General features: G+C 33.9%; 1 protein-coding gene across 1 annotated transcript in view; it reads left to right on the plus strand.

Annotated features, from left to right (window-relative positions):
- LOC149418609 (uncharacterized) overlaps positions 1 to 27,656 on the plus strand; it is a 382,608-nt gene that overhangs the window by 30,176 nt on the left and 324,776 nt on the right. The window contains exon 2 of the mRNA XM_089638872.1: positions 22,619 to 23,682. Within this exon, the coding sequence (XP_089494998.1) occupies positions 22,739 to 23,682 (944 nt within the window). The 5' untranslated portion in view covers positions 22,619 to 22,738. The remainder of the gene's footprint in view (positions 1 to 22,618; positions 23,683 to 27,656) is intronic.

A 27,656-nucleotide genomic window follows, 5' to 3' on the forward strand; every position in this document is an offset into this window, starting at 1 on the left:
TTTGTTGACATTGAGCAATATTCAGTATTGGTGGCTATATGGGAACCAATAAATTAAAGGACAAGATTTTTTCAAGATGCAAATCAATGTATCCATATTCTTGTTGCAAAGTGTCTTTATTTTTTAGGTGAATTATTTAAAAATGTCCATATTTTACAATTCTAATTTCTGTCGTCACGCAATCCCGAATAATGCTGCTATTGATTACTGTCCAAAAATAATGTAGAAAAAAATATTTTTTTTATAAATTAAAAAAAAAAATCTAATTTTGATTCTTCACACTGAATACAAAAGTACCACAAAGCATTTTATTGCAAAAAAACAGTACATTTTATGCTGTTTTTAAAATGATATATAATTTACCACGATATTTACATGCATCAGCATCCCTTATATAAAAGTCACCAACCGCAACTTGTACCTAGTTACTCACTTTATATTAATATAATATTCCAAATACCAAATCATTAAACATACATCGTTTTGTGTAGAACAGAACGTTTAGTCCTATAATTTTCCTCGCCTTAATTGAATTCAACGCACCTTGCAAACTTATTCAAGGACCAAGTACAACTAGATATAGGTATCTCAAAAGCACAATGTACCCAGCATCAGTATAATAATGTTTATAATGTTCGCGAGTAGATCTGGCAGCCCCATCTGTAAGATAAACCAGTAGCTACACACTTGCTCACCTTTATTAAATATTCCTCGATCAATCTCGAGATAAAATACTTAATATATGGCTTCATTAATAACCACGGTCTGACAGATACCGACTTTTCCACGTATTAAGGGTGTTTAAGTCGAAAGAAAAGATACCATCGCCCTTTATGGCTTGGAACATTAATCCTGAGTGTCGTTTAATTATTTGTTAATAGGAAAAGGTGCCAATAATAGGATGCACTCGATCAACATTTTATCTTGTACATGAAATTAAATAAAATTTAAAAAAAATCGTCAGAATAATTAATTTGTGTCTCTGTCTAGTATTTTGCTTTTATAGTATGTTATATTCTTTCTCCCTCTGTCTGTTTACCTATTTATACTCGATAATTCTGTCTTAGTATTGAGTTATTATTATCCTGCTAAAGTTTGGTTTTTAGAGAAACCAGTTGATTTTTTAAATAATAAAAAGTTTGTTATAAATAAAAAATAAATACGTTTTTTCCAAATACTTAAAATTAAAAACTTGTTGATTGTGAACAAAAAGTATCAAAGTAACATATTTAAGTATTTTATTAGCCTACTGGCAGAGTGATAATACATTGGGTTCGCAACCATCATAAATATCTCAGGTTCAATCCCTGTTACATAAGTCTTCAAGTTAATATTGGAGGAATCAGGAGAAATTCCAAAATTGTCACGCTATCCGCAACTAGAAATGTTTCAAAAATCTCTAATTTTAGAGTTGGTATTACACAATTGGGTTTTCTGGAGTGATTTTATTATTGTTTTGTGTTTGCACAGGAGATATGATTTATTTTACACACAAGCTTCCATAACATCCAGGTTAGATACGAAAAACCCTGAGGGAACCGAATATGTTCACTGCACAAGCCTTCTACCCTGAGTTGATATCAATAACAGCACTGATCACAAAGAGATGTTCATCAAACAGGCTCCATCAATAAAACTTGTTTGACAATGGATTTTATTATTGTAAAATGTCAAAAACACACGTGGGTATAGTCAAATAATGACAGGTAAGTAAAATAGGATGGGAAAAATTGCAAGGACAGTGTTAATGGAAGATTAACAGTTGCGTCAATAATACCCTTGAATCATTCAATGGCTTGACCGCAGTAATACAGTGTTTCCTAGAGGCTACCAAGATTTTAATAATAATATTATTTGACTAAAAATGACAGTCATTACCAACATCAACAAAATATTCATTTGGCCAAAAAGTATTATTTTTTTTGAATTTTTATCTGTAAATTATTTGCGAGATTAAGGTTTGATAATCTCAGATATCGTAATATTAACCGGGCGGTTAGTAAAAAAACATACAACTATGCGCCTGTATTAAACTTACCGGAAGTAAAAACTTCTAACGTTCGGCCAATAGTATTTTATAAAATTCAAAGAATATTTCCCCGTGATAGGCATGTGTATCAAATGTTGATTTTTTTAAATTTTTATACTGAGAAATCTACAAACAAGGATATGTCTTGCAGGAATTCCGTCTGTTGATTTTTTTACCCGCAGCAGGAAATTTATCGCCTTCTCGGAATGAAATTATATCCTTAAAACCTACGCTCCCGCTTAGGGCACTTATTTTACCCCTATTATAGTACAGGTACCTTATAATAATGGTATTTTGTCAGATACTTACCTTCTCTATCTAGTAGATAAAAAAATTGTAGTGAATGTATCTAGGGTTAAGTAACGTCAGTTTATGTAATTCATGTAAAGTTTATATTCTTTGAAAAAATATATTTAACGCGTTTATGATGATGAGCACTTATGTCTAAACCAGATTTAAATTACGAATATTACAATATTTGTTTATTTACGGTATTAGAACCTTTAAATATACACATTCAACCATTTTCAAGACAGTTAAAAAATAATTATAAACAGTTTAAACGTACTAATACGATTTAAATTAAATAAATCATTTGATTTATTCTTGGTTAAGTATACGTGGTTTAAAAGAGTTTTTTTTAATTATAATAAAAATATCCTTTGGTTAGGTAGGAGATTTTGTAAGATTTTTGCCTACGGTTCAATTATTGAAATTTAAAAAATGCTTTGATGTTTCCAGTTTTTCTGACATCTTCTGATCTATTTTGATTAATTTTGTGTGAAGGTTATTTATATTTTTGTACAAGTCAGCTAATCACTAAATGATAAAAAACTAAAGACATTGATAAAGGTGTGGCTAGAAAATTTTAATAGGGAATTCTCTTCACACCAAAAAATCATTTATTATTAATTATTCACATGTAGAAACACTTCAGACTCAAGAATACATAGTTTTTATAATTTTCAAAAATCATTTATTAAAGTTATAAGGACTTTAAAAACAGGCGCGAACGAAATATTTCAATGCAGCTAAAAACGCCCGGTGATTGATCAAGCGTTCAAGGGCGAACGATGACGTCACTGTTGACCGGCCTGAGTAGATCCTGCAAACCGATGGCGGCGGCGGCAAAGGTGTGACGTAGCACTTGTGACGTAGCGGTCAAAATGGCTCATGACCGTTTTCAGAGCCGAAATAGCACGCAATTTTTAAAACAACTACAAAAAATTGAAAATGCATTAAAAAAAAAGAAAAAAAAGAGGCACATAATAAAATAATTATCTTTATTGAAATAAATTATTTACAAAATGCACGAGAATTCCCTATTCATAAAGCAAGTACAAAACAATTTTAAAAAACCTTTTACCTGTGTAAAAATAGCGTATTTTAAACTTTCCATCCGCTATTTTTATCCAATTCAATAAGTTTTATTTTTCTTTGCCATATTGAAGGATACAACTCAACAGGTCCATGTCGTTATCAAGTACCGTTTTTAGTACTGCTTATATCATTTAACTGGAAACTTCAGAATCTTCATCAAGAAGCTGTGATTATAACGTTCCCGTGTTTGAAAGGCACGATCTATAGGATAAACACGGGGTACACGATGTTAGGAAATGAAATTTTCTTAATAATCCATGGAAAATTACAGTTGAAAATGGAACAAGTGTTCTTACACCATCGCAATTATTTTCGCAAGCTGTTTGTTTCTTATTTTAACGCTTGTCAGAGATACGAAGGGTTAATAAGCAATGTTTATAATTCGTTGAACTCTTGCTTATGAATTGTGTATATAGGGTGTAAAGGGGTTAAGAACACAAACTTCGGGAGGTGATCATGTTTCTGGTGACATGAAGGTAGAAGTAAAAAAAAAAGTTTTTTTTTCCACACAAAAATATTTTTCCACTGAAGAATATTATACTCCGAACAAACAATTCAAATTTAGTACCTGAAAATAACCTTATAACGATGAAATTTCCAAAAAAGTTTTTTTTCCTTTTTACTTGTACTGTCATGTAGAATCACTTTCGGAAGTTTGTGCACTTTAACCTAGGACACCCTGAATATACTTCAAGAACAGAAGATTAGGTTAACCAGGTATTTTTACAAAATGATTTGTTTATGAAGCTTACTTGGGTTGTTAAATTTCTGTACACGGGTATAAAGTAAAAAGGCTGTGGTTTTACGACAACGTTTAACGAAAATCACAATGTTCAGAAGACAAAATTGTACAGATATTATTTAAAGATTTTATTTGTCTTTTAAAAAAAAGTCAGACCTACAAATGGTGATTTTTTTTTATAACAATACAGTAGCCTTTGGATAAAACATCTCTTCTCCACAAACATTAAATATTTAAGTATTATGGAAAAGTTTTTAATACTATAAAATTAAATTATCCATTTTTACTTCCCAACTATGTATTGATACAGATAACAAGGAAGCGGGAATGTGTATAAGTGTAACCGATGAAGCATTATATCCACTGCGATACAGTCATAAAGTTGTATATCATTTTAAAAACACGATTATACTAGTTTTTTTATTACTTTACCTTCAAACAGCAATCTTAGAAAATCCTTTGAATATAAACATCGTTTTTCATACCAGCAGGATACTTTGTATCGGCATCCCATGATGGACCATGCAATCGTCTCTAAGTACCGCAGCCTTGACCATGGATCATTTTAACTGCTGATCGATTTTCGATCACGGATCATTATCTCGATCTGATCGATCCAAGATCTGGAGATATGAACGGCGAGCTTCAAGGAACATACTATAACCATTGGATTACCTATCTAATAATTGAAAGCGAAAATATTTCTGAAAATTCTCTTCCACTTTATGTGTGGTATAATTTTTGCATCTTGCTACAGGAAAAAACTTTCAAATTGAGTTCGTTTCTCAAAAAACATTGATCAGAAGCAATTTTTTTCAAAATACTAAACCTACAGCTTTTATCCGCTGGTAGATCGGTTTCGCTGTTGTTAAGGGCATATTTAAAATTAAATACAATAATTGTGAAACGATATACTTATTACTTGTTACCTTTGTCTGTGGACGAAACAAGAAGTTAATTCAAACGTTGGGCGTTGCTTGAAATGGATTTAGCCATGTTTATTATTTTGTAACTGAATAACCAGATACTTGCCAATATATCTCTCCTTTCAACCCCGTTACATACATAGATTGAGAATGTCAGTCCCACTGGCTCATTGGATGGCAGTTGGGACTGTTGTACGATATTTAATTTTAAAATAGATAAAATTGTGTGTTATTTTGTTCTGATCATACTTAGGTAAAAATTCTTGTTGATTAGATAATACTAAAATACATAAAAGCAGAGAGTAAGATTCTGTTTTTAATTTTGTATAAAACAACTGTTCTTTGAAATGATGTTGTAGATAACATGTTTAATTCTTTACAACTTTTGGGTTCATTATTAGACCATGTCAAGTCTAATAATGAACCCAAAATGTGTCTTTTCATACTAGTAATCGTAAAAAACCCAGTACAATTTGCAACTTGTCTCCAGAGCTATTAGACAGCACTGTTAATCGTTAATCGTCATCTTAATGAATCCTGCAACAGACAACGACAGACGCTTTACAAAGCAGCCTAAAACATTGTCCGACTGATAGTCCTAGCAATTTTTCAGTGTTCCTCAAACGTTGCAATTAGTTAATTTGTTTATTACTATCCAGATTCCCCAGTGCATCAAAACTATTATTTTTTTAAATCAAGCATTTTTTTTAAAAATCTCGGAAAATAGGTGGCATCTCAAATTATTTTTGACAGTTAAACACATACTTCATTGCTTAAATTATGTTGAGAGAAGGAGATAGCTGCGTTTATCAAGAAATTATACATTAAAAAAAACTGAGGAAATATCTTGAACTCTCCTTCGATTAATATATCCGGTAATATCGATCGATCTTCAATTTAGGAGGTGGGAATGGGTAGCCATTCATTGGATCTGACTAAAACCACTGAAGGTCACCTGAAGTGGTTCACTACGTTTGGTGACTTGAGGTCCAGGCTGAGTCACGGCTGAGGTCCAGGTCTTGTCCAGGTCGTATGCGTCTGCCTACCAATTGTGTGGCTGACCAGATCGGTAGATATAGACCATTTGACCGACTCATCGCCTTGAAGTGGGAGGAGCGGATTAATACGTCCATCACTCCTGGATACATTGACCACCAGATTCCCACCCACCATGACATTTTTTTCCTTGGCAGAACCACCTCTTATTTGTTTCTTACTGTGACTATTATTATTACTTACTTATTTGTGACGCTTGAATGATTTGGACAAGGGTAGTGGCATTATTGTTTGGAGTTCTTCAATGTTTACGTATTAAAGTTTCCCTTACTTCAAACTGCACTATAAAAGGTGAAACAGGGACTGCTTATCCCATGGTTTAACAGCAACTGAACAGTGAACAGTGTACAACGTCGTGTCAAGCGAGTGACGTATTTCAACCGTGGCATGGCGGTCTCCTCGCCATTATCTCGGTTGCCAGCAAGTTACTAACTAGTACTCGCCGTTTCTTCGGACGCTGAGCGTGGAACACTGTTCAAGAAGAAACACTGATTTTCTTATTATCTACATCACGATACACATCAGAATTAGTCGTGCATCTGTTGAACAGAGTTCGTCTTATTTAATTTACAGACTTCATAGATTTTGCGCTTTTCATGCTTGCGGGAAATGAGAACGGCTCAAAACATAATTATTTTCATTAAGTTTATAATCATAAACATCATGGTTTACTTCGAGAAAGACTTACTTTTTATAATTTATTTTTCAAATGTGTCTTTTTTTAGAAAAAAACATCTTAGGTTTCGCTAATCAAACGTATTCGTTTAGTTTATCAAAAATCCCAATTAATAATGTTAACCTCATAAGGCTAAAAAACGAAGAACGATTGTTAGTACCTATCGTATAGGGCTCAGTATCCACAAGCCGCTAAAAGCAACCCAAAACAGTACAAAATATATGTTTTTCGTTACCGCCAATTTTTTGAAAACTTGGTATACAGCTGCTGTTAAGAACGCTGCCATTTAAGCCTACATATTCGTGCCATAACTCTTTCCATTTCCATGAAAAGAACTTTGTTGCGGATATAATTTCTACTCAAATTCACCAAATGTTACGGCATTAAAAGTAATGTATTTTTGTGGTAAATACCACTCGCCTATTATTTGGTACCTGTATGGTTTGAAAAATAAAATAATGACGAATCCAACAACCGCTTACATAAAAAATGGCAAAAATTCGATTCAAAATAATAATCATACTACCATGTTCTGATAGTTAAAGAAATGCCCTGAATAATTTAACTCCTTCCAAGGCGATGCCATTAATTAGCAGTGTAAAAAATTAGCACAATTTTACACACACTTCTGATTACTCCCCCGGTATCAAATTATCATGCTATTTATCTAGTACTACTACGTTCAATTATAAAAAAGGGTCCATTCGTTCGTCCTTGTGGTACACCTAATGATGCCACAATCTCGCGGGGAATCGAAAATGGCGCCCCTGTTTGGCAGGCCAGCGGCTTTTGAAAAGGGTTACCTTACGGCTGCAAGTATTAATTACCCAAATCAAAAAGCTCTCGGCCACAGACTTTTCAATGAACAAGCTGGAGCGATAATGCGAGCCTTAAAATATAGCCTGCCGCCTTTGAAAAGGAAGCTAACGATCTAAAGGGTGTTTAACGTTGTAATTTAAGTGACCCATGTTCAAAGGATTATATTTTGTAATTGCAGTCTCGTTAGACTTCTCAGTTGTCTGCTATTTGAATGGTTCTATAATTCTGAATTGAATGGTTGGATGTTAGATCAATTTCGTTATTATTATATTTCTTTTGAACACATCGAGTTTACGATACGTAAGTAACCAGCACAACCTTACATTATTTTTTATCTACACCATTCTTACTATAGAGCTATAGTGTCTACCTGTAGAGCAGAATATAAGATTGTTTGTCTCGACAAAAACTCTAAAACGGCGAGCTCCGACACCATGAAATTAGAAAAACTTATTTTATTTCTACAATGCCAACACATCTTTTGCATTAATGAGATACTGTTTTCATCATGAGCTATGCGGTTTGTAAATACTCTTTGAACTATCAAAAAATAAGACCCATGGTATATTTTATTATTTATCCACGAGAGATGAGAAGGCTGACAGATGGGAAGGTGGACAGAGATATTGAAAGAAGGGTAAATGCAGGTAACTCCATTAATAGAGGACTGAACGCAGTTGGCGCTAATAAAAAAATGTCCAAAGAAACGAAGCTAGCAGTCCACAATGGAGTGCTGGTACCTACTCTAATTTATGGAAGTGAGGCATGGAACTGGCAGAGAAAGGATGAAAGTAGACTGAATGCTGTAGAAATGAGATCCGTCAAGCGAGTGTGTGGTAAAACCATGTATGATCGTGTGAGACATGTGGAGATCCGCAAAGAGTGCAAGGAAGATGTAAGCGTAATGAGTAAGATCAAGAAAGGGACGCTTAGGTGGTTTGGGCATGAGTGAAGAAAGTAGTATAAGGATAATAAATGATACAAATGTGAATGGTAGCAGAAGTCGGGGACGCCCTAGGAAGACATGGCACAACCAAGTGAATCAGATACTTGAGTCGGGTCATGTCAAGAGTCAGAATGATAGAAGAGTTTATATGAGACGATGTATGAAAGGCAAGGAGTGTGTGCCAAGACCGGGTTGTTTGGCGGTCCTTCCTCTCTGCCTACCCCTGCGGAGAAACGGCGTGATGGTTAGTTAGTTAGTCAGTAAGTTTATATACATTTTACTAATGTTCAATGAGAAAAGAAGACTGTTCAGAGCAAAGACGAGCACTCCTAATTGAAAACGGTTACACCTATATTTATGTACCATAAAGTTAGTTCATCCATGAAGTGATTTGACGATGCTTTTAGCTACCGGTTGATCTTTTTATTTTGCTTTCAACAATAATGGATCCCTGTTTTTACCGTTGCGGTCATTATACTTAGTTTTTACGGCAAATGTAATTATTGCTTGCACCAATGTGATGCAAAATTGAGGTTAAGTTAATTTCGCTGCTGTAATGTCCAGCTACTTTTGGCCAGACACATTTACGGCAATAAAAACCGGTTCGCAACAATCAATCTGGCTCATTTGTCAATGTAAAAACTGCTTCAAAATAGGTGATAGAATTCTTCATCATTACCGGGATTATAACGGTACATTATTACCAAAAACCATGGAAGAAATATTGGTTTCCATGTAAAAAGCTGAAACACCGTAGTGGTTTAGAAAATAATTTTGTAAATTCATAATATTTCTTTTTTTTACGAAAAACTTAAAAAATATAATTCACTTACCAAATTTGTATGAGTTTGAACTCACTACTTTCTGTTTTTGGTTTTAAGGAATTATATTTATTTATTTAGCAGTGATTTCATTGATATTTTCATGTTAAAATGTTTCATCAGTACAGATTTATATTTCGAAAGAGGCATATTAAAAACATCAGCTAACATTACATAAGAGTTAGCAATGGTGTGTAATCTATTTAAAACAGAATTGTTGGCTGAAACCGTAGTACGATTGTTACAATAATACATACGAGGGAACTTTGATCTAATGGTAGGAACATGAAAGTGAATCCACATTAATACATCAGGGATATCCAAGAAAAGTTTGATGTGCAGCGAATAATGGCATCATGTCCTTATTTTTTGTAATTTAATATAAAACTAACCCAAACCGGTGAAAAATCATGGGATAGGTTAAATTCTTTATACATCAGTTCCAATTTTTAAAATGACAGTAAAATACTTTTAAATGAAATGTTGCTTGAAATGGGTGCTTAGTGACCAGATCTGAACAGCCAGGTACTCCCTCACCTTCCTCTTCCCCACTTCCTTGTCATCCCCACTACCTTCAGCCTCACAACATACCCCAATCGGGGATACCATAGTCTCACTGGCACCAGATGGTTGCGAGCAGTTATCATTCACATAAAAAACGAAGAAAAAAATTAGGGTCAGTTTTTTGACAGAATTTGAACAATTCATCAAATTTAATAGTTGATATTCAAGTTCTATGAAAGATCCATATAAGTTGAATTTATATTTCAGTTCTCTGAAACAAATGCCCATAATGATATAATAACAGAACTTAAAAATTAATATTGAAATGTTAAAATTCTGTGAAACAACTGACCCTTAGTCTTTTTTATCGGCATTTCTGCAGTGGTAAGCAAAGAGGACGCAACGTCACAGAACAAAGTCTTAGCAAAATTTCTTTGTTAATTTCCCAAGCATGCAGCATCCTTTGCCTACTCTTTACATAACTTAAGAATTTGAGCCTACCTGTCATGTCTTCCTGGTCATCTCCGACTTATTCCACTCCCATTAGATTATGTTTATTCATTACTTTCGTTGATTGCCAAATGCCATAAAAAGAAAAAAAATAATTAATCGTAATAATATTTCACTCAATTCTCAGCGTCCTTGAGTCCCTTAACCCTTTCCCACCCACGCGAAATGTTGCCATAAACCTTGCTCTGAATTTATGATATTCGAGTCAGCCAGTTCGTTACGAACACCATATCGACTGATCTAAGCCAAAAAAGCGTAAGTAAAACGCTACTTTACAGAAGAGCGAAAACGGTGGAAAAAATCTTACAAATTTCTATATTAGACAGATTATAAGAATATAACTAAACACACTAATTTCATTTGACGGTGCATGGGTGATGTAACGATATTCCTGCATAATGCGTAAAGTTATTCATTATTGTTTTTAGAACTGATAATTAGTATATAAATCGAATCAGACAAGCGATGAAATAGGTAACAAAATTATATTTTATTCTAAATGTGTATTTGTTTTGTTTACATGTTTAACAGATGCTTTTACGAATTGATATAGTAAAGACACATTAATGAGACAACGCGCGTGGTTTTACTGAACTAGGTTCAGTTGACATACAAATAGCTATTTTATTCGTACGCGGTGCTACAGTTTTTGTTCGATTGGTAGAAATTCAACGTGTCTTTGTGTTTTTATAATGTCGTTGGATGTTTCAAATTTACTAATATTTGAAAGGTAACTTTCTTCTTTTGAAAGGCAATACCATGACAAATATTTTTGTTTAATAATTTCAACATCATAAACCTTACAATTTTAATTTCCCGAGATTTTCCAGGGATCTGCGATAGTTACACTCGTTTAGCTCTCCTGAACAGCTGCGATATGTCGGTTACGATCTTTTGGCTTGAAACAAGGCTAATGTAACATGCTCGTATTTGTCCGAAGTAGACGCCCACACAGCTGTGTCCCTCATATTAAGCTGAGAGTTGGCTAATAACACAGGTTATGTTTCTCAAGACCTGCGCCACCAACCGTCAAGTCGTGCCATAATTTAAACTGTTCGGAATCCGAATAAGTAATAAATCCTTATAGTTTTTGCGCCCTTGAATGATACAGCGCCGCGCTCGCGTCAAAGGGGTTAAAAGTGTAGTAACTGATACAAATTATTATTATATCAAATTATCGATGTCTGTTATATTTTTGGTGTAAAAACGTACCTAACAACATAAATGTTGGTAGTTTCTGTAACAATTTTGTTTAGAATGGCGTTCTACAAAGTTTGAAAGTAACCATAAATCGATGGTTAGGTGGACTTCCAACGTACTTAGAATAAGTTGTATCCTTGTACGTAATATCTATATAATTATTTTATTTGTATTAAGATGTTTATGTATGCAGCAGGCTGTCTTAAGATTTAGTTTTGTAGTATTTAGTCTGTAATCTCTCCAAATAAAAAATATCTAGAATATAAAATTTTCCACTACAATACAAAATAATTATTTTGTAATTGGATGTAGTTCTATGGGGTGTCTCTGAAATAAAGCTTTCAACCCTGCTATAATATGTTTTAGAGTAAAAGGTTTTTTTGACAAATGTTAAATGAACTTAAAATTAACTTAGGTCTCGTTATTAATTAGTAACCATTGAAACCTCAATGACTAAAACTAGTTTTTTTAAACTTCCTCTAATCTTGTATGTTTGTCGGCTTTAAACGATTGATAAGAAGTTGTTTGTATGCTCAAAAGGCATGATTGTGGAACGACTTTTTGTGTTTTCTTACTCCCTCATCCTACAACACGAGTCTCATTAAGACCCTAGTTTACTCTTTCGACTCCTTCAAAAGAGCCTTCGCACAGCATCCTCCCTAACGTCAACGACTAACGTCAGAGTAGAAGATATTCTCAGTATCTCCCTGGCGAGAAGTCACCAATCTGAATCAATCTACTGCAGACCCCCTTCAGCCTCAACATACCCCAATTAAGGATACCATAGTTCTACTGGCTTCGGGTAATTGGTACATGTGGGTTTTGCAGAAATTGCTAAAATTGCAGAATTTATAAAACATTTTTCTAAACAGGTGTATTTTGTGTTGCGTTATTTTTTATGTAAGTCCCAACTGTTCCTAACCATCTGGAACCGGTGAAACTGGCTGAAAGTATTGAGAAGCGGAAGGAGATGAGAATAGAGGAAGGTGGGGAAGTACCCGGCTTTTCAGATCTTGTCATCAAATACGACTCAAGCCATTTAAAGCAACGCTTCGTGTCTGAATGGTGGACTTTCATCAAGACTATGCTGAAAGTATCTTCACTGGAACTTTAAATTAATAAATAGTGAAATACTACAAATTAATCAAATAAAATTACTTGCGCACGCCTGTGATTTAAACCCTCGACCTCCCGATTCGTAGCCAAGGATCGTAGCTACTCAACCACGAAAGCCGTCAAATGCTTATGTAGTTATATGGCAATAATTTTCCTCGATGAATCGAAAACGTGTTTGAATTAATTCGTTTTGTAGTACACGAGACAAGTTGGATCCGCCCTCTATGGGGGTTCCAACTTCAGGTTTCGTTGGCTTATTCATTAAAAGACCTGCCGCCGATATGACGTATTTTTATCGATAACATTTTTTGTAATGAAGTCGATATCTTTTTTTTTTTTTTTTTTTTTTTTTTTTTTTTTTTTTTTTTTTTATATATACAATAATATTATTATTGGGTTTATAAAAACAGTTTATTTTTAAACAAGTTCTGCTGTGTAATTATTATTACGCGTGACAGCTGTTTCGCCCTCTGAAGGCATTATCAAACTGTGGGTAGCCCACTTACAGACGATAAATTTATATTATTTCTAGGTAGGTATTTTAATTTCATTTACTGATTTCTTAATTGATTTCTAAGTAAAATATCAAAAATTATTAATGGTTATTACCCCAGCAAAGTTTCCTCAATTAGTGTAATGTTTAAATTTGACTGAATGTCTTTATGTTAGTTATTCCCAAACGATGACTCATAGGGTTATTTTAATAGCATAATTAAGTACTTCATAGTGCACTCATATTTGCATTAGGTTTGAAGATATCTAGTAGGGGTGAACGAATTATATTTGTTTGTTCATTAATTAGAATAGCTTTTGGATTATTAGAGTTTTTGTTAATTTCTAACTGCTCTAAAAGATTCAGTTTACGGCCTTTATTTTGTATGTGTAACGGAGTTGGTTTATTATTATCATTAAGTGAGTGATTTTCATCTAGGAGATGTTTGGCAAATTGAGATTGTATTTTATTATTATTTTTAAAAGATCTTATATGTTCTTTAAACCTAGTGTTAAAGGACCGGCCCGTTTGTCCAACATAAACAGCGTTGCATTCACACTGGAGTTTATAAATGCCACTATTTTGTAATTTGAGTACCTTACTTTTTGAGTTTTTAAGAGATGATCCTAAGTTGTTATTTGTGCGGAAGGCAATATCTAAACCACACTTTTTGAGGACTTTGGCAATTTTATTAGATGTCTGTCCGATGAATTCTAAACACCCGAATTTATTATTCGTCTTATTATTAGTCGTTGGGTAAATTAATTTAAGGTTATTTTTGTGTTTGTTATTATTAATTATTTTTTCAATGTCTCTACCCTTGAAGCCATTATTTTTAGCAATAGTTAGGATTGTATTTTTTTCCTTCTCGTATGCTTTCTTGTCAAGTGGGATATTAGTAAGCCTATGTACCATTGAGTGGTAGGCAGATAATTTATGTGACCATGGGTATTTATAAACTCCAGTGTGACGAATGCAACGCTGTTTATGTTGGACAAACGGGCCGGTCCTTTAACACTAGGTTTAAAGAACATATAAGATCTTTTAAAAATAATAATAAAATACAATCTCAATTTGCCAAACATCTCCTAGATGAAAATCACTCACTTAATGATAATAATAAACCAACTCCGTTACACATACAAAATAAAGGCCGTAAACTGAATCTTTTAGAGCAGTTAGAAATTAACAAAAACTCTAATAATCCAAAAGCTATTCTAATTAATGAACAAACAAATATAATTCGTTCACCCCTACTAGATATCTTCAAACCTAATGCAAATATGAGTGCACTATGAAGTACTTAATTATGCTATTAAAATAACCCTATGAGTCATCGTTTGGGAATAACTAACATAAAGACATTCAGTCAAATTTAAACATTACACTAATTGGGGAAACTTTGCTGGGGTAATAACCATTAATAATTTTTGATATTTTACTTAGAAATCAATTAAGAAATCAGTAAATGAAATTAAAATACCTACCTAGAAATAATATAAATTTATCGTCTGTAAGTGGGCTACCCACAGTTTGATAATGCCTTCAGAGGGCGAAACAGCTGTCACGCGTAATAATAATTACACAGCAGAACTTGTTTAAAAATAAACTGTTTTTATAAACCCAATAATAATATTATTGTATATATAAAAAATAAAAAAATAAAATGGAGTTCTACAAATTAAACTTAATAACAATAAATGAAGTCGATATCGATGACTTTTTCAACTAAATTTATTAAGCTTTCGGTAATAAAATTTGCTTTAGCGTGCTTTAATGAAACTACAGTTCCAAAATGGTATATAATTGATACGATTCTCGTATAATATTACGACAAATATTGTTTATGATAATAGCTGTAATAAAATGGCTAAAGCAACACTTACTTGGAGTCTAAAATTAAATCGTTTTACCAGTTCAACTTGTGGATTATGTTAATAATATTACAGGCGTTTTTTTATGTTTTCTGTACAATGGAGATTTATCTATCAATAACGCTTAAAACTAAATCTTTAAAACATGTTTCGGTAGTTGTTATCATGTGTAAGATGTTTCAATATATTCCGACACAACATATTATTCTTGTCTCCTACTAGGAATTCTGTTTCGTATTGAATAAAGACTAACAAACACCTCCTCATTTATTATGTTCTCCCTGTTCACTAATGCCACGAATGTTCACATGTTGAAAGTTAAATATTTATTCTGTGGCTTTGTTGACTCAAAATTTGAGAAATGAGGTGGTTACCTTCTGACTTGTTAGAATGGGTGAGATTTTTTTTAAATTTTACCTGTAGACAGTGAACTTTGCTGTTATTTAGCCCTAGTTGTTCAAATGCCCATGAAAGGTTCACGTTGAATGTTGATTCATAGACCGTTTCAGTTTTTGAACAAATTTTAATCAGCGGAAGAGGACAACTATAATCTCGTAAGGCTTGTCAGCTTATTATAAAATGGTAGAAAGCTGAAATACGTCTGCGCTGAATCGCCAGTTGATGAAAATGTTATAGTTGAATTTCTGCGAAACAACTGATGGAAAACAAAGAAATATTAAAATAATCTTTGTGAAACATTGCTTAACGGTTCTGGTCATAAAAATACACTCTTTGTAATACCGCATAAGAGTCACAACTGCCCAGAACCAATGAGACTGAAGAATTCCCTTTTAGGAGAATGTTTCGAGGCAAAAGGCAGCTGGAAGGGAAAGGTTAAGAAGAACATTATTATTCAGGTAGTCGCTAAACTTATCTAAAATCATTTCAAGCAGCGCCAGAGGCTCAGTTGAGTCAGATCGATTAAATGAAGTAACTAAGTCAGGTCTAGCAGCATTTCAGTTCAAAAATGTGATCTTTCCCCATTAGTTTTTATTACTGTTTGCCACCACATAAGGGGCGATGTCCCGGCTTCGGTAAAACGTTTTAAAAATGTTATTTATTGAAATAAATGAACTTATTTTGCTTTTTTAACTACGTAATACTATTTATGAACTTACAGATTGTTATTTTCTTATTTATGATTAATATCTACGGTGTAATTTTACTATTATCGTACATATAACGCATTATTATTCTAATCATACATTATATAACATTACTCTATATTACATTAAATTACTTATCATCTTGCATATTATTCTTATGTTCAGTGTAATTCTGCTGTTATAGTACAAATAAATATAATAAATTATTGTACCTACATTATATTACTACATATTATTCTTATATACAGTGTATTTCGCTATTATTATACAAATACATGTAATTTATTACTATTCTTATCTTAAATGCGTATCTATATTATATTACTTATTATCTCACATTTTATTCTTTTATAATATTAAGGCAATTTTTGAATCATCGTACATCTAAAGTATTTTTATGCATACTTACTTATGTAACATTGTTTACTGTTTTATATATTATTCTCATTAACAGTGTAATTTTTTGGGTTATCGTACATATAATACATTATTATTTTTATCTTGCATAGGTATCTTTTTTTTACATTAGGTCCATAAAGGAAGCCCTGAGGAAAATAATTTTCCTCAGGGCCTATATCATATTTTGTGATGCTATGTGGTGGGTCTTTTTAGGGAAAGGAAGTTATGGGAAGGAAAAAAAGTATGAGGGGTGGGTAGGAATCTGAGGGTCAGTGTATCCAAGAGTGAAAGATGTTTAGATCTATCCCCGAGGCGATGGTACCCGTACCCGCCTCCCAAATTCATTTTACGTCACTTAATAGCTGTATTTGGTCACGAGTTTCTGTGGCTCAGTCTGTTTGTGCAGATATGGAGATTGCCTGGTCTCCGACTCTAGACATGTGAGAAGCAATCCGTGTCAAGATCGAAACCGCACAATTCTAAAGATTGATCCTGTGCTTTGTTGGTGATTGCGAATGCCAATCGAATTGGGAATTGCAATCAATCTAATAAGGAAGGTTTTAGCAGTTCCTCCTGGCGCATCTAAGAAGAAGATTTCTCCAAACCCGTTTTTGACAGTTTACATTATTGAAGATCTTTAGCCCTAGTAGATTGTACATTGTACTGTACACCCTCATGGCCTTCTCTTATTTCACCACTTTCAGTCTTCACTGTACTCGTGAATAATTTATTGTTGCCATTGATATGTTAACGTCGTCATACTTCAAGCTCTTAACAGAACTAGCATGATTTTAAAATTTCTAGCACGAAGAAAAGAAGAAATCAGCAATCACTTTATTTTGTCAGTTCCCCCGATAAAGGCGGCTCACGTTTACAACTTTATTTCCATTCTATTATTATTTCAGATCACCGGGTAATGTTTTGTATGCTTCGCCCATTTACAATTATCCGCCATAACTAAACGCGTAATTCTATTTGTCACCACGTCCCATAGCGGTATAACAAATGTGACTACATTACCCGTAGTACTCAGGTTTCAGTACCCATAGCCACAATTCTGGTCTTGCAACTAATCGCACCTTATTCACGCGACGGGTGTTTCAGTAAATATTACATTGAACTTCCTCTGGTGTGTTACTCGTATTTTATTACTGTGAGGTCTTGATTAATTTATCAAATTTAATTACAAATTACACCGTTGCTTTAACGGATTTATTATATTAATGAGATTGATTACATATTCACTGGTAGAGTGTAACCATAACACTTTTACACCATATAATATTATTTTTTATTCACGTTTTAAATAATTTTACAGCTTAATAGTTCACCAGAAGCTCTACAATTCTACAATTTAGGGGGTGGTTACGGGTACCGCCTGCCCGGTAACCATTTATTGGATAACCAAACCTCTGCCATAGGTCACCCCAAGTCGTTTCGTCGACTTAGCAGGTGTGCCTAGGTTCATGGGGTGTCTAGGTCTAGGCGGCTGATGCGTCTGCATACCTGCTGCGTGTCGGGCCGGATCGAGGGAAAATTGTACGAATACAACATATGCCTACTAATCTACAAAATCCAAAATGGACTTATACACACAAACACAACATTTAAACAAACGTCACAAGTACACGAACATTATACTAGGCAGCATAACAAATTGTACACACATGCTGTAAGGACTGAAAGTGGCAAAAGAGGCATTGGCCACGAGGGTGTACAAATATACAATCTCCTTCCAGATAAACTTAAAACGGAGAATATAAATGTACTTAAAAAAAAACCTTTTTAATCTTAAGTTATTAGAACAATATTAGAAAAGTACTTATTTAATGTTATATATTTAAGTTAAGAAAATGAAATGTAAATTTCTTTTAACTTCATAAATATTTTTTTTAAAAAAAGGGAGATTGGTTGCGGGAGGCCGTTTGACCTCTTAAGCACAACTCTCTCGACCCATTGCCTTGCAACGCAGTTGGAGGGATGGATACATCCGTCCGTCACTCCTGGACCAACTGACCTTCAGATCCCTACCCACCCCTCAAACAATTTTTCTTTCCATAACTTCCTCTCATTCCTTTCTTAAAAAGGACCCACCACACAGCATACCCTAAGATGACATAGGGAAAGAAATTATTTTCCTCGGGGCCTCCTTGTAGAATTAATGTTTAAAAAAATAAAAAAGTGGAAGGTTCAAATCTAATTTATAATTAATATTTTTTACTGAGTATGTATAATATTTTCACCTCATTTCAAAGTGGAAATATTTCTTATATATTTATATTATAATATTTAAGTATAGGATTGAATAAAAACCACAAGCAAAAATGGAAATTTTGTTTCAAATGGCTTCAGTTATCTTATAACTTTCAAAGACTTTCCAAAACTTTCAAATAATTGAATACAGTTTATTCTCATATCATTCTACAGTGGATCTTATTCTCACGAAGGCTTCACCAAGAAATGTTTCTTGAAAAAACTTTAGTTCTGTTTAATGGCCAGATTTGAAAAGCCAGGTACGTCTAAACCTTATCCTTTCCGATCCCCACTTTGGATTCCGAATTTTGGTATGTCAAAGATTTACTTGATCCAAACCTTTTATACTTAAAAAAAATTAAGTTACCGTTCTTTCAATAATCACAAGCATTTCGCTTAGTGGCATCGCCAAATACGACAAAAACTCTACGTACTACATTTAAAAATTAATGAGATTTCCCATTTTTGCATTGCTGAATATACAATTCCCATGAAAATATAAGTTTATTCATTATATAGAAATCATTCTTAACCGTTTTTCAACGATTCTTTTGTAAAGCATTAATAATAAGTCGAAAAGCTGTTTCTGAACCGACCATTCATCATAATTACAACATGCTTTGTTCAGAACTAGAAAAAACATTCGTTCATTTTAAACATACTGAAATGTCAGATGAAGAATTTTAAGTTAAACAGTATCATTATTTACTTCTAAACATGACTGTTAAGCAGATACGGCGATCCCTCATTTTCCACGATTTTGCTCATCGATCGTGAGTTTATAATTCTAACGACCGTTGTTCTCAACTTTTAGAACGATCAATCTCAGGCTCCGATCAGCCAAATGATTTGTTCAGTAACGTTCGATTCGCCTGTTTCCAAACATCTTTACCTTTGATTAGCTTAAGTGGCCCCGCCCACTTTTCTAGACAATAATAAACAGACATCAAAGTAAAAACTTTCAATGTCAAATTAATATTGAAGAATTATTTTATTTATTGTATTTATTATTAATGCGCATATATTTTTTTAAATACGTAAACGAATAATTTTTTAAACAAACGCATGAAATATTTTAAAAATAAAGTGTTTGCTTGACTTTAATGCCACCTTGTCTTGGCGTCGCGAATATTTTTCACTCTGTCGACACTTTTAATAACTATTCATTTACTGTGACAGGTTTAATCCAGTTTCCTTTAACTGGTTGATCTCTCAGTAGTTGCGGGTTTGAGCTGTGTTGAGCCAAAATGTCGGCTCAACTGTTGATCAATAGGATTGGGAACAACGGCCGTAAGAGTTATATTGACGAAAATTACATAAAATGATCAGGTCTCAATGGCCGAGTGGTTCAAAGCGTTATCCCGATAATACAGAGATCCTGGGTTCGATTACCAGTTACTATTGTTACCATTTTATTTTTTGTATCTTGTTTAATTTCAAGATTCATTTCGTTTTTTTTTAATTTTATCACCTTCAATGATTAAATATTACATTTATAGGTATAACTACCAAAAGTTTATTCTGATACATAAAATTTTTAATTAGTTGGAGTATTCTCTTCATATTGTTGTTGTTTCACGGTGGAATTTCACCTTTAAAAAGTGAATTAATGTTTTTTTTTAAATACATATGTTTGAATTTTACTTTTGTTTTCGTGAATGAATGCTAACCTTGAATGCGGAAACTAAGCCACTTCTTCAAGGTTTGTTGTCAATGGCAATGCATTCTATCAAATTTTGGTGGCAATCACGTATACGCGCGCGTGTATATATATTTTTTTTATAATAGTGAATACCTCACAAGAGTCCCAACTGCTCCCGTCTGGAGCCAGTGAGACTATGGCATCCCCAATTGGGGGATGTTGTGAGGCTGAAGGTAAGTGGGGAAGGGAAAGAGGAAGGTGGGGAAGTACCTGGCTATTCAGATCTAGTCACTAAACACGGCTAAAGCCATTTGGAGCGACGTTTCAATTCTGAATGGTGGTCTTACACCAGGGCGATACTGGTAGTATCGTCCACTCTGGAAAGTGCCGCAAATATACTATATATTATTTTAATTAATTAATTGTGAAATAACACAAATTAATCAAATAAAATTTATTTGCGCACGCCGGGTTCGAACCCGCGACCTTCGGAATGGCAGTCCAATGCGTTACCACTGGACTATGCCGGCCGTCTATTTCTGTATTTCGTCTATTCTGCCATCTATTAATGTATTAGTAGAGTTGTCGACTCCAGCTCCTAGGAAGGAAGGTTCAATCTTCAGTCAACCAAAAAATAATTAAGTTTGTAGACATTTTAAAATAAATTTATTGAAATAAAAAAAAATCCTTTTTTTGATGAAATCATCATAATATTGAATAATAAGAAAATTTTGTTTTTATCAACAAAGAATTATTACTGAGTTTTTACTAGAAATAATATCCTTCTGTGCGAATGTCTTTGTTATTACATAGGCAACGATTTACGTATCCGTGGTTTCGTTATCTGCGCCGCATTTCAAAAATCCTAACCCCCGCGCACATCGAGGTATCACTGTATTTATTTTTTTTTAACACATGAGACCATTTGAATAATTTACCGGTGTTCCATTTACCGGGTTACCTGGCCAGAGATTAATGGTTCGGGGCAGCGGGCAACATTCTCTAGATTATGTATGTAGGGATATCCACATTCAATTATTATTATTCTCAAACAGATACATACTAATTTATACATACTCGGGCCCATGATGATTACATGCCTCATCTCCACTGTGTGTTGTGCTCCGGGTAGTTGAATTAATTAAATGATAAGTTAAATGGATGAGCATGTTCCTCATATTAAATTACGCCACTGATTATAGCTTACATTAAAATAGCTTACTTTACATTCTTTAGAATGTGTAAATTCAAAAATTATAATAAAATACCGTGTTGTTGGTTCATAGGATTTTCAAACAGGACGCTTTGAAGAAAATAACTTCATTCAGGTCCTATGTCGTCTTTGGAGATTCTGTGTGGATGGTCTTTATAGGGTGAGGAAGTTCTGGGAAGGAAAATGGTAGGAATCAGGGGGTCAGTGCGTCCATGGCATAGATAAACAAAAATAAATTACCCGAAAAATTTATTTAAGCCAAATGCATTTATTTTTGAAGTGAAACTTCTTTAGGCGCGTAATTCGGGGACGGAGTAAAACCGAGTCAGGATCGACACGAAAATGCGGGTACCCCCACCACCGCTCACCGTTCACTGTCCCTCTCTCACCATATGCGCTTGTTGAGGTGGGGGAGCCGCTCACGAACGTTTTGCTTTGAGTTACGAGCGAGATACGAGTTCGGTTTAGCAGGTCGGCCGGTAGCGCACTTGCGCGGCCACGCCCACCACGGCCAGTGAATCAGTTAGCAGCGTGCTCCCGCTGTGATAAGTTGTGTTCGCGTTTTGTGTTGCGTTTACATTTACATTTATAGTTGTAGTTCATTTAATTAATTCATTTAATTTTTGATGAAATGAAAATAGAGAGAGAGGAATACTAGAAGTTTCACTTCTGTCTTGCGTAGGCTTGACACACCCACTTTTTTTATTTTACTGTAGTAATAAGCTATGCTTCTTCATCTTTCTTGAGAAAACGATTAGGACAACCTTTCACAGTTAGAGCAGATTTAAAATAATTCTAGTGAAAATATAGTTATCATAAAGGTAAAATTCTATCCTGAAAGTACGGGCAGGTTTTGAAATCTAATTGCGAAAACTACATGGCAGTATTCAATCTATTTTTATTTTTCTCTCAGTTATATCAACGAGAAGGTGATTAAAATGTCAAACGAAAATGAATATGAGTGAAAATAAAATTAAAATTGTTCGTACTTAGTGTCATTGTGTTCAAGTGGTGCGAGGGAAAATCTGTCAAAATGTCTACGACAGCCAACAGCCAAATTAAGACAGCAAGCTCCGCCAACATTCTCATGTGTAAACAATGGTGGAAAGTCTGCTGGATGTACGGAGATCAAGAAAAGTATTACAGACAATTATATGGAAGAAAAGCGACAGGCAGAAATTTCGCTCAGCCTCCCGCGAAAAAAAATGGCGTGCAAATATCCGAGCTCACAGATGATTTTCTCCTAGGAAATCCGACTGAGACGAACGTTTCCGACATTACTAATCTTAATGGATTAAAGTACAAAAGAAAAACAGAGTCTAAAGTCCCAAGTCCTGATCCTTATCCCTATCATGATCCTTACCTCCTGGGAACGTCAAGTCCTGAAACGCTTTACGGGTTTCAAACAGGATCCCCACAAACACCCTCGCCAAGACCTCCAATCGACAGATATAATCCTTCTCCTTATGGGCAGACAAATAATGATCCCAACAACATATTCTGTTACCAAGGAGAAGATCCCAACTATTCCTACAATAGTTATAGAGACTTTACAAACAATTACCCTATTCACCCTACTAAAAGACCTCCATTACCTCCTCCAATAATGGACATAAACAGTTCCATGATGCCAACTTCCCACAATGGTGGCAAATTTGAAAGAAACACTACAACTGTTTGTAAAAACGGCAGTGCCGTTATAGTAACTGAAGAAGCAACCATCAATGCTGAAGGAGTGGTCAATGCAAATGTCAAATACAGAACAACTTCCATGCAGAATTCTCCGCCTAAGTTCGATGGTCGCCAGCTGACCTTTGGTGATAATGGAGAAACAATGATAAGCAACGGAGCAGGAAGAGATCGAAAGGGGATTTGCAGCTTTCCAGGACCTATAGATGGACTAGATTGCCTCAGTCGACAGGGCGTAACTACCACCATGATAACTGTCACTCAGTCTGCTGTGAAACCCTGCAATGAGTAAGTTTGCCTTTATCAATAATTTATTTTTATTTTTATGTTCATAACTGTAACATTTGTTTGTACACTGTGTTTCACACTTTTATCGCGAAACTTCATGCGGTCAAACATAGAGAAAATATGAAAATATATTCCAGAGCAAATCGTCTTTTAAAACACATGTTTTTTTATTGCTGGGAAAAAGAAGTTGTCGATAACCGTGCTTTCTTTTTCACTATTAAAGACAACTCGTGTCAATTGCATTAGCTCATGATGCAAAATGATGCCAGATCGTAGTCGATACATGTTATACTAAATCTCTTTTAATCTATTGCAAATATCTAGTTATGTTTTGTAAACATGATCATATCTCTTTTGGGTTTTGTGAAATTAATTAAAAAAACTTTGTTACGACGCAATATGAATTCCCCTGAAGTTTCGCGTTATGAGCATTAAAGATGGTGTTTATTGCTTCTTCTTTGTGGATAGATACAAATCAAGATAATTAAGAGAAGTACAAGTTGTCTTAGGTCAACGGAATTATGCATTATGCAATCCTTTCCAAGGTGTACACAGCTTTACGGGGTTTGAAAAACAGGTTTATGCTTGAACTTGTCCACGATTAAACTGAGCGCACTCGCAACTATGAATATCAATGTCATTTTCTTTATTAAGTTGTTATCAATTGTTAAGTTCTTCCTTCGCCATTATAGTAAGTGCTATATAAGGACTATAGGGATGCTGTTAAAAATGTGTGGAGATTCACATATAAAAATATCTGTTTCTGATCTTCGCTAGTCGCACTTTTTTGTTGTTGTTTAATATTGTCATTAATGATTATCAATTAAACGAACTAAAAACGCAACTTACTAAACAGTTCGTATTACTGGTGGTATTTTGATGTAGTTCTACTACTGGCCACTAATAACAAATGTCATCGGTACCCTGGACCGCCCCACCCCATAATTTAAATCTATCTGTAAAATGTGACAATAATTTATCATAAATTAATAAATGAAAAAAACATAAGCAAACTACGATTAACGAATGGAAGATACTCTCAGTATCGCCTTGGTATAAGACCACCATTCAAAATTGAAAGGTTGCTTGAAATGGCTTTGGCCGTGTTTGATGACCAGATAGTGAATAGATGGGGACTTTCCCACCTTCCTCTTTCCCATCTCCTTCCCCACTACACTACCTTCAGTCTCCCAACATACCCCAATTGGGGATGCCATAGTCTCACTAGCTCTTGACCGTTGGGAACAATTGGGAGGTCTTGATTGAGGATCTTGTGCGGTTTCAGTTAAAAAAGTTAAAGATAAATAAATAACGATTAACGTGTACGTGTGGTTGCGTTTTCTGTTTTTGATCACCGTGTGAAAACGCAAAACAAACAGTGGGTAATTGTGTACATAATTATTTAAATAGAGTAATTACTTGCGATCACAGAACGCGTTAAATTGCACAGAAACTTATGTGAAAATCTCAAATGTGAATTCATTAAAGTAACGGAAAACTTAATAAGGTGAAAATGTAAACATCACAAACGGTTGATCTTTAATTAAATTTGGCTTCATGTTGAAGACTTTATATGGAATGTAACGGAATAATAAATCAAGGTTACGATATGTTAAAATGATTAATTTAATGTATGTTATTTACCTACTGCTGTGCAGTTGATCGCCTTAATCATAACGTTCCTATTTTTTTTAATAATATTCACGCTAGAATACAGAAAAATAATGAAAACTTTAAAAGCTCGTCATTTAAATTAGAATAAATGTATTTATTTGTGGTATTTTAAGTCGGTTATTATGTCCTAACATAATCCTTATAAATTTTATTTAAAAAAACATTGGGAGTATTGTTGACATTGTCGCGTTTCGTTTATTGCGGCGTTTTCGAGTGCTGTTTGGAGTCCGAGGTATTAGACCGAAACACACATTTATGTAATGTATATATGAATATGTGTGTCTTTATATGTGTATGTATGTGTGTGTGTGTGTGTGTGTGTGTGTGTGTGTGTGTGTGTGTGCGTGTATATGTGTGTTTATATATGTATGGGATTTTTCATACATATCTGGAAGAGAGTTATAGAGTGTGTAGGAAATATAGTTAAATAAAGTTAAATAATCAATTTTAACCCATATTCAATAGTTTGTGTTAGAGGAATACGGATTTTATTGTTATTCCAAGTATTGTGACTGTGGATGTCTTTATTTATATACAGTAGCTTGATGTTAGTGTGGGTTGATCGTTGGGTATTGTTTTTCAAATTAGTACCAAACGAAAAATTTAATTTATATAAGACACACGCACACGCCCACAACACTTTGCTATCGGTAAAACTCTTCATTGCCTGAAATAAATAATAACTAAATATTAATAATTGCGTTAAAAATGAACACCTCGCAAATGAATCGGAAAAAGCCACCGCACCAGTCAGTGCAGCAATCTGCACATCTCTTCCTGTTTCGTGTTTACGCTTTACCTCGGGAATTGCATTCTGGAGTGACGGTGATGCAGCCTGACACTTTGTGAGCGTACCTAACTAGAAATTCTACATTATGCTGGTCTCAATATGGACAGATAACGTTCCTCATTGGGATGACCATAACACTGCTGTGGTAGAAATTTCAGGGCTGGTCCAGATAAAAATAAAACACAAAAAACATATATATACATTGTTCCTAATAATTGATCTTCATTGTTGTTATTATTTAAATTTAAATTTACGAATCTTTTGCTCGGTTTTATTTCGATTACTGTATAATAATGACTAGCCATTTAATAAATAAAGATTCGAAATTTTAAAATTGGAAATTCATATGTCATACGGCATATATTCTGATTTAGTAATGTGTAATTTCTATCACCTAAGTAATTCTAGCAAAAGCACTATAGGATTCATATTTCTTATACTGATTTATAATGTGGAAATTCTAACTATACAATTATAAATGTTCTCCAAAATGCCCTGGAAAGAATCTCCGACTTGTGATGTCCCGAAAGAAACCATTCATACGTTCTGAATGCAATTACTAATGTTATCCAAATTGACCCTCGTAATAAATTACATCTTTGCGATTCTTTCAAGGATAAAGAAACCATCCTGTCACTTCGAAAGCAATCAACAATGTTCTCAAAATTGGTTTTGACAGCATCGCCATTCCATTGTAAGAATATTATGTACTAAATACACAATTTGGCTGTCCTGAAACAGGAATCCTTCCCAGTTGGACAGACAAAGTTTAATTTTGTTCGTATTGTTTGTAATTTATATATATATATAAAATTAAATTAAATTAAAAAAAACATAGTCACACTCATGTAACAAGTATGCAACGAAAAAACATACTTAATGAAACAAACTTATTACAAAGGTTATTTTCACTTTTTTGGTTTATATAAAAATAATTATAAAAACATTCCATAAACCTTGACCAAGTGATATATTATTTTTATGAATGACTCACCTCCGGGAAAGAGGTGGGAAAAGATAACTCATGATTGATAGCAATATCTTTTCTGTTATACTGATTCTTGACATGACCTGACTAACTTATTTGATTCATTGGAACGTGCCACGTATCCTAGGGTATGTTTGACTTCAATCCACCTGCGCGTCATACATTCTCATGACACGTATTTTTCCATCACCATAAAACCATTTGAGTATCCCTTGCTTGATCTGGTACATTACATCGTCATTGTTTTTATATCTCCTTATTCCTAATACTGTAGTTAGAGGTCTTATTAACAAATAAGTATTATTTCTCATACTGTCGTCCTTCCTCTACCAACCAAAGTTTACAAATTTAGTAAGTTATAATTCATTAATATGAATTACAACTTCAGAACTATGTTTTCTCTTGCTTAATCTGGCTCCTACCTGGCTCCTTATGCATCTTAAATCTATCAATTGGTGCAGACTCTAAGTTTCCAGTTTCGTATTATCATTGCACTTCCTTGTGGTATGTCTGTCAATGTTC

This window comes from Hesperophylax consimilis, chromosome 13 (assembly GCF_061612785.1).
Source record: "Hesperophylax consimilis isolate HC1 chromosome 13, BYU_Hcon_1.0, whole genome shotgun sequence".
NCBI classification, from domain to species: Eukaryota; Metazoa; Arthropoda; class Insecta; order Trichoptera; family Limnephilidae; genus Hesperophylax; species Hesperophylax consimilis.